The 15,917-nt window shown below is 35.7% G+C and overlaps 1 protein-coding gene across 1 annotated transcript in view; it reads right to left on the bottom strand.

Moving 5' to 3' along the window:
- The window catches only part of Cntnap2 (contactin associated protein 2), a 1,948,854-nt gene extending 1,934,144 nt beyond the window's left edge, over positions 1 to 14,710 (bottom strand). The window contains exon 1 of the mRNA XM_074061335.1: positions 14,035 to 14,710. Within this exon, the coding sequence (XP_073917436.1) occupies positions 14,035 to 14,206 (172 nt within the window). The 5' untranslated portion in view covers positions 14,207 to 14,710. The remainder of the gene's footprint in view (positions 1 to 14,034) is intronic.
- Positions 14,711 to 15,917: the final 1,207 nt, after the last annotated feature.

The raw sequence follows: 15,917 nt of genomic DNA on the forward strand, positions 1-15,917 counted from the left end.
GCCATACCATATAGTATTATATGCAAGATTAAATTAATAAATTCAATGAGTATAGAGTATACATGCCTTTCTTTCATTTATTAATTCTTTCTTAATATACATATACCATATAGTTACCAAAATTTTGGGTCATTACATACTATTGTGTGGACATAAAACAATAGATGAATCTTAATTTTGCTAACTGCTTTAACTGTAAGTCCTAGCTTCCCAAATAAATTATTATATGTGCCAGAGGAAATTGAAAATGTTTTGGCAAGATTTATAGATTCTACTCTTGTGTGATACCCAGAGAAGTCACATAATAAATATTTAATGCACTTAAAAACAAAGAAATCACTAAAATTGATCTACCATCATGTATCACCCTCTGCACATTGTGTATTTAATTCTTATAGCCAGCCTGTCATATGGAACTCTTATCTTGTCACTTAATATATTAGAAACCTGGGGCTCAAAAGTGTAATAATTTGTACAAGGTCACTCAGCAACAAGGAAACCCGCCTTCCTAACCTAAAGTCTATGCTGATAACTCACAAGGTGCTTATTCCAAAGAGCTTGCAGAGTACTTTCAGATATCATAAATACTTTTACAAATCAGTGCCAATAATTTCAGCAGGTAATCACTATAAATAAAATTTTGATAAATGACTACAGAATTTTAGATAAAAATGATCTTCATTTTAGGAGTTTCTAGTAGAAGATACCAATTCAAAGTAAAGGATCATTTATTTCTCACAGTTATGGAGATTACCTTTGACAATACAGACTTCTTGCCCCAGATAATTAATGGAGTTGGGCAGTGTACCATAGACAGGATTTCTAATATTTAAAAACTTATAGCTTCTGGAGAAATAAACAAACACATGCATACATTCCTAAAGCACCCATGATATAGCATTTCAATGTTTGTTTGCTGTAAAGAAGTCTGCCTAATAAAATTTTACATTTTATGTTGAACTAAAGTGTATTTTAAACAGTTTCAGTTTATACAGTCATCAGTCATCTATGAAAACAAAAAACCAAAAACAAACCAAAGCAGAGCCAGATATAAATATTTTAAAGACTGAATATACTTTAAAATGGTTATTTAAGACACTATCCCCTCCCTTCACCCAAATCTATGCTGCATATTTCATGCTTTTCTGTTTGGAATTTCTTCCCTGCTGTTTGCTTGTCTGGTTCCTTCTTGTTCTTTAGATTCCAGCTAAAATATCATAATAGGATTTCCTAATACACACTGAAGACCTTACCTAGAGTCTGGAGGAGATGATACTTTCATTTTAATTTCTACTTGATCATGCCTATTCAATAAAAGGGAACTTTAAAGCAACTTACTAAAATCAAATAGTATAGAATGCACACTTAAAGTGATTTCAAAATAAAGTAACTATATGTAGGATCTGTGACTTACAGAAGCATGTTATTAAGTAATTATTAAATAGCATCTCTATTGAAATACTGAAAACTGAAGATGTTATGTGAATAACAAACAAAATAATGGTAAAATGCTTTTATCTGCAGGCTTAGGCCACTGGTCTTTCCCAACCCTGTTGATGCCCAAGGCCTGCTTCCTAGCCCACCCTCCATGACTACTCCTCAGACAACTGCTTCACCCGGCCACTCCAGGAAGCTGGCACTTCCATCACTACCACGGTTTGCCTGGCTCTATCATTCATTCCTTTGTCATTTGAAAATTCAATAGGTAGAAACAAACACAGTATGGAATATGCTCTAAGAACTGTAATTATGACATATAAATGAGCAAACAGCAGATCTGAAAGCCATTTTTTATTTTTTTTTTTTTCATTTTTCTTTTATTATTCATATGTGCATACAAGGCTTGGTTCATTTCTCCCCCCTGCCCCCACCCCCTCCCTTACCACCCACTCCACCCCCTCCCGCTCCCCCCCCAATACCCAGCAGAAACTATTTTGCCCTTATCTCTAATTTTGTTGTAGAGAGAGTATAAGCAATAATAGGAAGGAACAAGGGGTTTTGCTGGTTGAGATAAGGATAGCTATACAGGGCATTGACTCACATTGATTTCCTGTGCGTGGGTGTTACCTTCTAGGTTAATTCTTTTTGATCTAACCTTTTCTCTAGTTCCTGGTCCCCTTTTCCTATTGGCCTCAGTTGCTTTAAGGTATCTGCTTTAGTTTCTCTGCGTTAAGGGCAACAAATGCTAGCTAGTTTTTTAGGTGTCTTACCTATCCTCACCCCTCCCTTGTGTGCTCTCGCTTTTATCATGTGCTCATAGTCCAATCCCCTTGTTGTGTTTGCCCTTGATCTAATGTCCACATATGAGGGAGAACATACGATTTTTGGTCTTTTGAGCCAGGCTAACCTCACTCAGAATGATGTTCTCCAATTCCATCCATTTACCAGCGAATGATAACATTTCGTTCTTCTTCATGGCTGCATAAAATTCCATTGTGTATAGATACCACATTTTCTTAATCCATTCGTCAGTGCTGGGGCATCTTGGCTGTTTCCATAACTTGGCTATTGTGAATAGTGCCGCAATAAACATGGATGTGCAGGTGCCTCTGGAGTAACAGTCTTTTGGGTATATCCCCAAGAGTGGTATTGCTGGATCAAATGGTAGATCGATGTCCAGCTTTTTAAGTAGCCTCCAAATTTTTGAAAGCCATTTTTTAAAAAGACTCTATTGGTGCCAATTTGATAGAAGAAATAATGTCATTTTTGCTACAAGATTATGAAATCTCTTTGAAAGTAGACATGTCATTTCAATTTTGGCTACTATACTCAAAAAATGTGCAGTAATAACACATGTTAAATTTCAAAAATTTACATTTGAGGTGATTATATAGTCTTTGTAAAACTAAAATGATTCAGATCATTCATTGTACACAATAATTGTGTAGCATTAAACAGGTTTTCATGATGTGAAGGCTACTCAAGTTGGAGTAATGTTTTCCTAATATACTTTGGGCAAACAACAGATAATAAATTGAAATTCAGGAATATATTGTATTTCATATTGAGCAAATGGGTAAAAATTATTCCTTAAAATAACTGTAATAAACCTGCTACTTTTGAACGACAGTCCTCTGAAACTGTTTTGGTTTTGATTCATACAGATATATCTGTTTTAAGGAAAGGTTTTTATAATATGAAGACTACTCGTAGATAAAGTTTATTGTAACTAACACAATATTACAATTATATTTCTTCTGGTTATAATGTTTTTAGCTATTAAAAACTAATAAATTTATACTTGTTGCTACAACCTTGCTATATGCACTTAGGGATACAATGTACATACAAACTTCACCCATTTAAATCCAATTCAATTTCCAAATGGATCTACCATCTATCTTTATACCTATCTACCATCTATCTATTATCTATCTATCTATCTATTATCTACCTGTCATCTATTTATCTAAGAGTGTTTTAGGTAATTTGAATGATATAAGTAAATAAAAATCATAATCTTTTATCTTAAGGGATGTATCAATTCCTGTGAATTTAGTTATCAATAAAAATAATAGTGACTCAGTATTAACATTATATTTAATCAGAGTCTAACTATACATATCTGTAAGTATTTTATGACAGTGGATTATTAGGTAAATCTTAAGCTTTTTTTAAAATCTTTAAAAGCCCAACTAGAAATACTGGCTGGAATTTACAGGGATATAAGTTTTGTCAGCCTAAAACAGATCTTGATGCAAGTAAAATGAAAACAATGAGCGTTGATGATCTGATTTGAGCATTCTAATAGAGAGGCAATGAATTAATTTTATATAATGAATTCAATGCAGCCAGTATGGTACCTAGTAGGATGGCAGAGGTTCAGTGAAATTTAGTTCCTATGAAATGACCACATCTTTAAATCTACTAACCCAAGAGTAAATGGAAGTACAAAGCCCAGGCAGACTGTGGACCAACAGGACAGGAAGTATGCTGTGATTTCAATAAGCACAGCTGAGGGAATCATTGTCAAGGGTACAAAATTTGAAGTAGCCTTTGCTAGACTGGCAGATTTTGAAAAGGCTGAGGGGTAGACAGCATGAACAAAGTTGCAAATGTAATGCTTGAGCTAGTTGGAATAAAATATGAATAAAATGAACATAAGTACTACTTTGTACCTGCCATATTATCTTTTGTTATATTAAATATATAAATGAAATTCACTGATACTTCAATATCAACTAATCTGCTGGATTGTTCCACATGAACTATATATAATTAGCAAGTATCTCTGTAACTTCCTAATCATTTATGAGATTTGTGGACATCTCAGCAATCTATTGAAAGAATTCACTAGACACAATCATTATTTTTTGATGCTTGTTTTTTTAATTTGCATGCAGGTCAAAATCTTCCTTTGAAACCATGTGTTTTGGAAAGGGCAGTCATGCTTGATGTTTTAGAAGTCTGATCAACTATGTCTCCTTTGTGAAGCACAGAAACCTCTTCAAAACAGAATCCCATAGGGAAAGAGCTGGAGAAGGTATCAACTTTTCATATTATGACTTCATATTTCCCTGGAAGTGATAGATTCAAATTGATCTGTAAACTAAGATAAACAAACACCCGTGGTGTGTCCTTTAAAAGATATTTGTGCCTTCCTTCTATTTCTTGTCCGCATATAATGTGTCACTAGTATATTAGAGAACTGGAGGTGATTTGAACTATTTGACACTGCTCTGTTCCTTGTTAAATCTAGCTGAGTATTTTGCCTGTGATTAGACGAACTGCCACACGGAGGCGGTAGTAACCCAATCTACTCCAAGTTCCAAGGCTTGTGACATAAATGAATTCACAGTGTAGTAACATAAAAGAAACAGGAAAGTGTGTTTCTAAAGGAGGGAGGAGAAGATAAGAAAGTGTAAGACAAATATGGTTAGCAACAGCATGTTAATTGCAGAACCTGGCAGGACTTCAGTATGGAGAGATCATTAAGTATAAAACATAAAGAGGCAGGAGAAACCCAAAGAGTGAAGTAAGTACTACATTAAGATTTGTGTTTCTTTGCACATTGTTAGCTGAAATGGGAATCAGTAAAGTCATTATGGAAAACAGTATGGCAGTTTCTGAAAAAAAATTAAAAATAGAACTGCCATATGCTCAGAAGTTATCCCACTTCTGGATAAAGAGTTAAAGCAAATGAAATTGGTATACTGAGGAACCTTTTGTGCCTCCTTTTTCATCACACCACTATTGACCATAGCCAAGAAGTGTAAACTACTGATGAACAGATAAAGAAATATAGTACATAAACACAACGAAAGACTATTTGGCCATAAAAAGAAATGGAATCCTGTTATTTGCCACAACATAGATGGAACTAGAGATCATTATGTTAAGTGAAATGAACCAGGTACAGGAAGACAAGTACCACATGTGAAATCTAAAAAAGTTGATTCCTATATTTTGAGAGTAAAATGGTAAGTACTAGAGGCTGGGGAGAGTAAGGGGAAGGAGAAATGTGGAAAGGCTGATCAATGGATATAAGATACAGTAGCAGGAAGTATTGTGCTGTTACACAGTAGGATGACTATAGGTGATAACAGTGCACCTGTTATTTCAAAATTGTGAAGAAAAGATTTTGAAATTGTGCATCATAAAGAAAAGATAAATATTCGAGGAGTCACATATGTTTAATGTGATTTAAACATTACAGAATATACATGTATACAAACATCACACATTATCCTATTCATGTTTTTAGATATCAGTTACCTAAATTTCATTAAAATTTAAAAGTAAATCTTAGGACATAACGAAAATAAAAATGAATATTTGAGAAAGTATTTCTGTCATAGATATCAAAGATAAGGTATAGAGAAATATCAGAATGAGGAAGATATGGTAAGAGGCTACACAGTTATACCTGGAGGGAAAACTGAAAATGCCCACGAGGGTACCACAGCAGGAATGCAGAGCAGGTTGCAGGCAAAAGCAATATTTAACTGTTCAAAATAACAAATATTTTCCCACTGCCATTAGAGTACAAGTTCTTCTCTCAGTAAGATTCTCAAAATAGAAGGTTTATAGACTAGATGCTGCATGAAATGAATATACAAAACAAAGCTTACAGATTAAACAATTATTTTTTAAGTTCAGTCATGGCAATAATATTTACATTTTGAGGTACAGTCTGTAAAACCAGCTCTCAAAACTTTGAGATCTAATTTTAAGACATATTTTATTCATCATACCTGATAAAGCATTTTAATTAATGTTTTACATAGATTTGAATGAATAAATGTTTAAATAATGGTCATGTATGCCTATGACTCCCAAAAGATGTAATTACATTATAAAAACACTATGAGGAAAAAACAAAAAAGACATTTTATATAATACTATATAATTCTCTTCCCATTCAAAGATCTATATTCCTCTGTTTATGTCAAATATATCTTTTTCTGTTTACCAATAAAGTTTTTAAGTCACCCAAACATAAAACAACCTGACTATGGAACAAATATTCAAAATGATCTAAACATTTTGCCAGAAGGATCTTCCCCCTACAATTCCATACAAGCATCAATGCACACTTGAATTGCTGACTAGCTACAAGCTGAGACTCAGTGTGACTTAACAGTGCTCACCCTCAGCTGCTGGTGCTGTGGCTAAAAGCACAGGATCTAGGAAGAGTTCACAGAGGTGGCCTGGGCAAGTTACCTAATTTCTTTGTGTTCCTTGGTTTTCTCACGTGTGAACTGCATCACTGCTGTAAGAACTGAATAGCTTAGCACAGGTAATCAGCCATGCCTGGCCTGAAGTCAACACTCAACAAATATTCTTTTAATTGTTTATACAATACTGGCAAAAACCTTTTAAAGTATAATAATATCTATTCTTGCCAAGATTTCTAGAAATAGACATTTATTGATTCAGAAAATGTTGCTTTTGTAAAACTGTGGAACTCAATGAGGTAACAGTTTATTAAAGAAAAAGATACACATCCATCTGATCCAACTCTACAGTTATACCCATCAGTGTACAGCATATCTGAATAAAGTTGTTTATTTTTGCCTTCTTATTAGTACAAACAATGAAAGTAGCTTAATATGCCACATTCAGATCTTTGACACTGTATTATCTTTAACAATGCACACAATAAAATGTTTATTCTTACTTCCATATTATGGAGAGTCAAAAACAACAAAAACAACTGTACTAGTAACTGCTTGAATTAGTTATGTGACCACTAAATGTTATGTTAAATATTTGACATTGACTACAGAAGTACACAAGGCAGGATGGAATTTTACTACAGGTGATTTCATTACTACCATTATCAAGCACTTCTGTATAAGTTAGGCATAATTTTAAAATACATTCTTTTCATATGAGAACATCTAGAATTCATCAAGTGATTTAAATGACAATGTATACATTTTCTCACTAATAAAAGTTAGCTGAAAAACTGCTGGTTGATGAAATATATATGATGAGTAGAAAGTATGTTTTCTTTTATAGAAGAAATCTGATCAGATTATTCGTGGTTGTCTGGCATATTGTGTCAAGAAGGATTCTGTATCCATATTCAGATTCTCTAAGAAAAATGCCACAATGAATTAGGAGTGTTCGCTTTGATAGTGGAACCAAATCCATGATGGTTATGGGCATTTAGGGCCTAAAGAATATGGAACATGTGTTCTTTGATTGGTTGATATTAAAAATATCAACCTAGTATATTCATTTTACCAACTGAAAAGCTGATATTCTCCAGACTTATTTTGTATGAACTAAAAGTATTTCAAATATACTAAATAAATGTTTAAATTTCAAGTTCAAATTAATTAGTAATTAAATCAAGTAATACTGAACAGGCATTGTCTAATAAGGTATTAATACATTTTAAACAAATTATGCCCCTAAAGTATGCTACAATTTTCCTATATGACATTGTGAGGCTGAACTATTTTTATGTTGTTCTGTTCGTGAATTCTGGCCAATATCTAAAAAAGGTAAATGTGATAAATAAATGCAGATACAATGAACTTATAAGATTTCTTAATAATTTGATTCCCATGAAAAGGTGAATAGCTAAGAAAATAAGTTAACAGAGTCTTATATAAGAGGTACATGTTTTACATTGATTCAAAATAATCACTTGTGTCCACATGGCTCACAGTGACAAGCATATTTAAAATACTATTCTTAAGAATAAAATGAGTATTTTTATTTAGTAAATCATGGCATGTTACCATTTGATAAGCTTTGTGATTAATTCAGAGTGTGCAAATTTCCTTTTTCTATGTATTACTTTCAAATAATAATATGATGGCATGACAAAAAGGATTCTACAATAATAGTAGAAAATTAGGAGTCAGAAAAAACTTTCCATTTTTTAACATATTGTTTCAACATGACATCCTAACATAGTGAGATGAGCAAATTCTTGTTGAATTTAATTATATTCTATATAACTTGATTCAAACTTAGATATATCACCCAGCACCAATTCAGTGAATCTGACAGTGCATATGTAGGTCACACCTCTATTGCCTGTCATTTTTTATGATTCACATCCCAGAGCTAATAAACTACAGGGTGAATGTATGAGAAAAGGAAAAAAAAAACCTCACATGTTTGAGGATATTTTTTCCTGGTAAAAGTATTTCTGGGAACTAATTTTACTACTTTTGTAAGCATGGAAACATTAAAGAATATACCACTATTCATACTTATGAATGTATTTCAAACTTAAATCAGAATCAAAATATAGACTATGGCTCTCAGGACCACTTTTGTATTTCTCCAACAATTTTACAGTATACCAAAAATGTTATCTTCGGCAAGAAAACTCAGAGCCAACACTACATCTTTATTTCCAGATTTCCTACTATCAGGGGAGGTTTTAAAATCTGGAGTGTCATAAAAAAGTCACTTACTTCAAGCTGTTATGAATAGTCTACCACCGAAATGAACGAAATAGGAGTTTAACAAGATCTTTATACAAGTTTACAATTAAGGAAATAATCAATTTTGGTTTCAAATTATGGATGCAGTCTTTGTTTTAGAAATAAACACCTTAAACTACCTGACACTTCATGATTGTGCTGAAGGGAAAGCAACATGGACATGAAGTAACAGCTAACTAAAAACAGGTGCAATTCACCTAATATGTGCATAGAATGGAATTGTCCATGGAAGTACTAATTTACAGCCAGGATATATTGTAAGTGGTAATATTATTCACCACATATAAGGATGTCTGTCTTTGAAATAAATATACTATAAGGACCATGAAAAAATAAAAAAGACAGAATAAACGGGATGGCTTGGAGGGTATATAATAATGCCTATGCAAGGTCAGAAGAAAAAAAGTCTTATTACTGTTTTTTAAAACATGTAGAAACTCATGTGCGTTCAGATCAGTGCTGAATGATCTTATTATTGTTAATTTCAATATTTTGGGGGTTTAATAATTAGTACTTTGCCCTCTGTTTGACTTCTAGATTAGAAAGGTAATCACAGATGAAGAACCAATATTATACTGTATATAATTATTGCTGATAGAGAAGAGCAGGGCTTCACTATGCAGTAACAGTAAAATTCATTAGCCTTATTCTAAAGTTAAAAAACAAGAATCAAGCACAACAAAGTTTGTCACCATATTATTCCTACTGCAGAGGCAAAGCCTAGTTAAACACCTTCAGCAGAATCTTCACCTTCTGCAGAAAGCCCAGAATGAGGAGGAAAGGGATAAGCTTATCTAGGTCCTCTTTCCGATGTCATCTAACAGATGTCACTGTACCTAACATGGGAAGGAATGAAGAAACTGTTATCTTAGAGCCTAAGTAGAGATTCCTCCAGATAAAAGGAGCTAGTAGGATGGAGAAAGAGGCAGCAAATCCATACCCCAACATCTTTAGTTGCTCAGAATTAAACACAGGGATTCTATAGGTCCCAGAAGATGGCAAAAATCCAGTATTTTAATGGAGTAAAAACTATTTTGTAGTTTTTAATTTTTTTTATTTTAAATGTCATCGTTATGCTTACTTTTTAAAAGAGCAAAAATGAGCATATAATTTCTTCCATTAGCCTAATATTATGTATTGCAAAAGTATATCTTCAGTTTTTGGTAGCCACTTAAAGTATCTTTTTGAAAACATTGATTACATCCAATTTCAAGTAATGATGCAAATATAAATGTAGAATTTATTTCATACAGTGCTATAGCGCTGAAGTTTAAATTGTGATTATTACGTACTCTGTTGTTTAACTTTGCAACTAGCAAAAAAGTGATAAAGGAAAGCACTTTTCATATCAGGGCTGACACGGCAAACCTTGGAAGTACAGGTTCTACTTCTTCTTCCAAGTAACATCATTCACTAGACACACAATAAGCATGAGTTTCGTCTCTACATAAGTAGTATTTGTAATGAAAATTGAAATGGAGATTTGAACTACAAATTTCCAATCCCAGTACCTGTTTTTTTCTCTGTATAGCATTTACAAAAATAAAACTTAGCTGTTTTTCCAAAAGAGAAGTTAAGGATAGACACATCACAGTCTTTTATATTTCATTAATAAAAAGGGTATACCAAACAAGAAGGCTTAGTCACTCTTAAATATTACATTTTCTCTACAAGAATTTATAAATTAGGACAATTGGCTCTCAAATGATGTCAGAGTATTATAGAACTTGAAAGTAGGAAGTTGTTACTACTTAAAGAAAAAATGCATTAGAAATGTGTTTTAAAATAGGATGTAAATTAAACAGCATGGAAATCCATGTAAAATGACGTGCCGTATGCTTATAAATGAGTAAACGTTAATAAAAACCTGTATTAAATGTGTGGATCAAGTTCAATATGAAATGACAGCTTTTGCTTTCACACTCAAGTAATGTTATCTATTTAAAAACAACACTTGAGGGAGTATGTGAATTGAAAGGAGAGAAAATCGACCAATACAGTGTTGTTTGATATTATTGTCTTTTTAATTGAAATAACTGTATAGGAGAGACCTAACTATAAACTCATAAACAAATTAAACAACTTAAATGACACGTTAGAAAATATATAAATAAATGTATCTTTTACTTCTAATGAAAAGTTGATATAAATCCTATATAAATACTACCTATCCATATCTATATATTTAAGGAATTTCACCAGTATACATGTATATATACATGTGTGCCATTATATATATGTATATTTTTATGTGTCATATATGTAAAAGCCTATTTGCTAATAATTATTTGAAGCAATGAAAAACACTTTCCCAAATTTAAAAGGCAGTAGAATCATAAGTTAACAGCTACACACAATAACTTAAGTTGGCCTTTATCAGAGAACACTTATTTAAGTAAAAATTCAGTAATATTGAAGAATTGAACTTATGGAGTGCTACTTTAAGCCTGAACTGCGCCATCCGGCTCTTTCTAATATGATCCAATAAATGCTCCTCTGTAGGAGTAGACTGCCCCTTCAAATCTCCCATGTGTGCCCTGTGTACACATTTACAAGAAGGCAAGGTATACGATTCTATCAGCTCAGCAAGAGATTATATTCAAGATCACATGGAAATAGATTATGTTTTTACTTAAAGCAAGACAGAAGCTTCCTTGAAATTTTTCTAGTCAACTTGTGTGAAACATACTACATAGGTGTTCAGAACAGAGAAAAAAGATTCAAGCCACAAGCAATAACTTATTGGAAATCTGTTATGAAATAAAAGAGCAATATTGGTATCTTTTAAAACTGCCCATCATATTAAGAAGAGAGCGGGAAGTTTTAGCATAGTCATCATGCTTTCAAAATGTGAACTAAAAAAAAATGTTACTTCTGGATTTTCATGCTACTTTTTGTCTCATGATGACCTCTCCTGGCTGAGTTGTTCATTATCTTAGACTCGCGTCGTTACTTTTCTTTCCTTCCCTTGAACTGTTTTTAGTATTAAGAACATAGCTCTGATACTCTCCCTCATTGTTATGTATGATGCAAATGAACATTTTCATTATGTGTAAAGCTAAGATTGAAATTTGAAGTACTGAATATATATATGAAGCACATTCTCTTCAGTAAAGTACTATGGTATTCTTATTATTTAATTCATTGTCAGGATCCAGGGCAACTTTTGGTTTTGGTCATACAGTTTAATTTTAAATGAAATGAAAACCCATCTCAATTAAGCATTATGTATTTTAAACAATGGAGAATAAGAGCTAAATATTTTAATAATCAAACAAAGCTGTTAACTATTAAAAGTAACGGTGTTTATGCTCTTCTTTTGCACCAAATTCTAGGCAGTAAAAACCAAGTATATATTCCCAAAAGTACAACTTTTCCATCTTTGAAATATACTAATCCAATGACTGCGTATATCCCACTGTTGACTCATAATGAATATTTCAAATTGCCCCACTGTACTTAAAGTATACAGAAAAATGAACAGAATCCTGGAAAACCATGGAAATTTGAGTCTATAATCAAGGAATTATGCCAAATTAAACTTAATAATGAGCTTATTTTCCAGGAAAAGTGGCAGCAAGTTCTACATATCCAGATCTTGAAATGGAAACGAAAATTTCCTCAGAATAATTTCCCAAAGATATAGGTATATATTTGTAAAATATCTAGATCAACCATTATATCTTTGCAACTTCTGCTTGAACCTATAAAACTGTCATAAATATTGAAAATATATAACTTTGTGTGACTTAATTTGTGTTCCGGAAAAAACTACAAAGTTTTTTTTTTCCAAGTTCATTATGGCTTGGGTTTCCATCTAGTTTTATCTCTATCTTTTGACATCGCAAGAAAAGAAAAGCTACTAGAATACTTGGGAAGTACATCAAAATATTAATAATGATATCATTATGTAGAAGGTGCTTTTCCACAACTTTTAAAGTCCTTTTCAATGCTATTTCATTACTATATAAAAATATAAATATACACAAACACAAGCACATACTGGAATGAGAACATTAATATTGAAATATAGACAAAAGTGCATTCATATTATCCCCAAATCTTTTAAGCACAGATAGGTCTGAATCACATAAGGTTAGTCTAAAAGGTACTGAACTTATTTTCTCCAAATGGAAAACACTTCTTTTTGAACTCTGAGATGCCATACTAAATCTTTACCAACTTACATACTCATTCTCAGAAATGAGTATGTGCTTATGACTGCCAACCCAAGTCCTACAGGCAATCTATTTAACTCTTTCTGAGCCACAGAAGCCATCAGTCGTGCACTTCCTGTCTACAAGCACAGTGTGCACTTCTCAACCAATGCAGAAAATGGGCTGGAATCTTCCATTTCTTCTAAACCTCATGAAGACAGTCTTTTTTTTTTAAAGCCAATTTGAAACACTGAAATATACATTTTGGACAGCACCATTTTTCTGAAAACTCCTTTAAGAAATTTCTTCCTTAGTACATTAACTATGTTATGCACGAACTGTCCCGAGTCCGGGCCTGCATGGGTCTGTTACCTCAAATTACCAAAGAAGTCAACCAATTTCAGTTACAATATTGGAGTCACTGTGTTTCATTTTAATAAGCAAGTACTAAATAGGCATTAACTTTTTAAGTGACAGAGGTGGCTAAACAGAATCTAGAGGTCCCAAACTGTTTAAAATATGCTTCCCTTCTGTCCTCAAATCTGTGCTAGTTTAAGTTAAAACCATAAATAAAAATACGAAACTTCTTTTTGCTGTGGTCTTCAATTTTCATCCAGTGTCCTAAGTAAAAGGCAATGAGTCCCATCTGCACAAACACCTCCCAAGAAGCTGCCTTGTACACTAATCACTGTAAACAAGCAGTTGCCAAGCAATCTCCAAAACTAGGAACAACTTTCCAGAAACATCATCAATGTTAAAAGCTTCTCCCCCAACCCAGGAGCGCGCTGGGTTTGGAGTTCCTCTACTGCAGTGGCTGCAAGTGCGTGACAGCCGAGATACCCACAAATCGGGGGGGGCGAGAACTGCGAATGCACCTGGGAGTTGGTACCCTGGGGTGGAACATCAATGCGGCACTGAAACCGCTCCAGGGCAGAGCGAGCTGGCTGGCGGACAGGACTACTTACGGGACGTGGAGGGAGCCGTCCAGGCTCTGCAGATGAAGCAGCTGACAATCCAGAGCCAAAGTGCTGCTCTGCAGCCGGCTCGCGAAGCCACCAGCATCCTTCGCCTCCCGGCCAGCCGTACTCCAAAAGCTCGCTGCAGAGATGCAGTCCGTCTCGCCGTGGGGTTCTCCATGGGAGCTGTGCAGTCCTCAAACAAGAGAGCCAGCCAAGCCCCTCCTGCTTGCTCCTTCCCCGCGTCACCCCTGCCAGGCTCTGGTTCTTCTGGGTTTGGAACAAACAGCAGGGGAGACTCAGCCTTCCTTTGCTCTCCGTGCGGGTCTGGTCTGGCTTTCTGAGCCAGTGCAATGCTGGGGGAAGAAATTCAAACCAACAAGGAAAAGGAGTGGGGAGAGAGGAGGAGACTGACACCTACCCCGCCCTCTCCTTCTGTAGGAAATTAAAAAAAAAAAAATCACCAAAGGACGTAGGGGAAAATCTGGAGAGCGGAGGTTGCAAAAGAACAAGCGAGAGCGACGGTGATGCTGTTGTCGCCACTGCGGGCGAGCGCTCCTGTCGCCACTGGGCAGCGTGACTCGGAGGGGTTTCCAATCGCCTGGCAGCTCACATGGAGAGACTGTGTGTGCGCGGGGCGCGCAGCGCAGCCGGCGGCGCACGCACGGCCTCAGCGCGGCGCGGCTCCCGCGAGCATCTCGGCGCCCACGGAGCGCGAGCAGCGGCCGTGGCCGGAGAACAGGAGACGCTGCCGCTGCCAGCAGCGCCTGCAAACCCGGGCGAGCCAGGAGGAGGGGAGCCCTCCCTTCTTGTCCCTTGTCGGTCCCCTCCCAGGCTCCTCCTCCTCTTCCTCCTCCTCCTCCTTCTTCTCCTCCCTCTTCTCCTCTTCCTCCTCCTCCTTGTCTTCCTCCTCCTTCCCGCCCTCCTCCTCCTCCTTACCGTACCCCTCTAGCTGTCAAAACCTTTCTGCCCTGCCCTCTCCTCGTTTGGAAGCCAAAGGGAGAAGGAAGAGACCGGCCCGGGTCCATCAGCTGGGGCGGGGGCCAAGGAAGGAGGCGCGCGCCTCTCCCCAGGCTTGAGGTGGTGCTCTAGTTGGAGCTTAGCAGTGCAGTCTTAGAACCCTGCTCCGAACCTGGCTTCAGGAAGGAGAAACTCCTCGCTCAGAGGCCTTCCTTTTTTCCTTCTCTCCTCCCCCTCAGAAAGAGATGGTACAGGCTCCCGGAGCTCCGACCCCCTGGGAACCACAATCAGGCAGGTCTTCCGAGTGGTCCTAACACTAAATGATGGATCTAAACATCCCGACTGACTGGAGCGTCCAGGGAGGGCTGCAGACGCCTCCAATACAGATCCTTTAAATATGTAATTAATTCATACTCATACAAATGCACACTCATACATATGCACACGTACACCAAAACACACGCTGCTGCCAGGAAACTACATGTAGACAAACACATAAGCAGACGCAATCTCACAACTGAAGTGAATAAGCAGGCATATGGAGAAGTACTGCGAGGTCTCCCAGGCTTTGCAAGTTCTGAGAATTGAGAAGGTCTACAGAGACCAAGACCTTCTTTTCACATTGCAATAATAAATCTCCAGCCCTTCTTCTCAGTTCACATCTCTCTACTCTTCTCTATATTTGGTTTCCTACCAGCCAGTCTAGTAAAGTGCTTGGATTCTTATCTTTCCTCAGAACCAACCTTCTGACTGAATTTACTGACACAGTTAAAGAATCATTGGTCTTCTAAATCTCTAATGATGTTTAGGGAGGGCTAAGAAGGAGTGACCATGTCCTTCAATGTTATGCAATGAATAAGCACTTACCATTCAAGATAAATAAAAATTTTATGGAGACTCGCCTACTCCTGAAATAGACTCTGAGTTTTTAA

The sequence above is a fragment of the Castor canadensis genome, chromosome 2 (assembly GCF_047511655.1).
Source record: "Castor canadensis chromosome 2, mCasCan1.hap1v2, whole genome shotgun sequence".
Classification (NCBI taxonomy): Eukaryota; Metazoa; Chordata; class Mammalia; order Rodentia; family Castoridae; genus Castor; species Castor canadensis.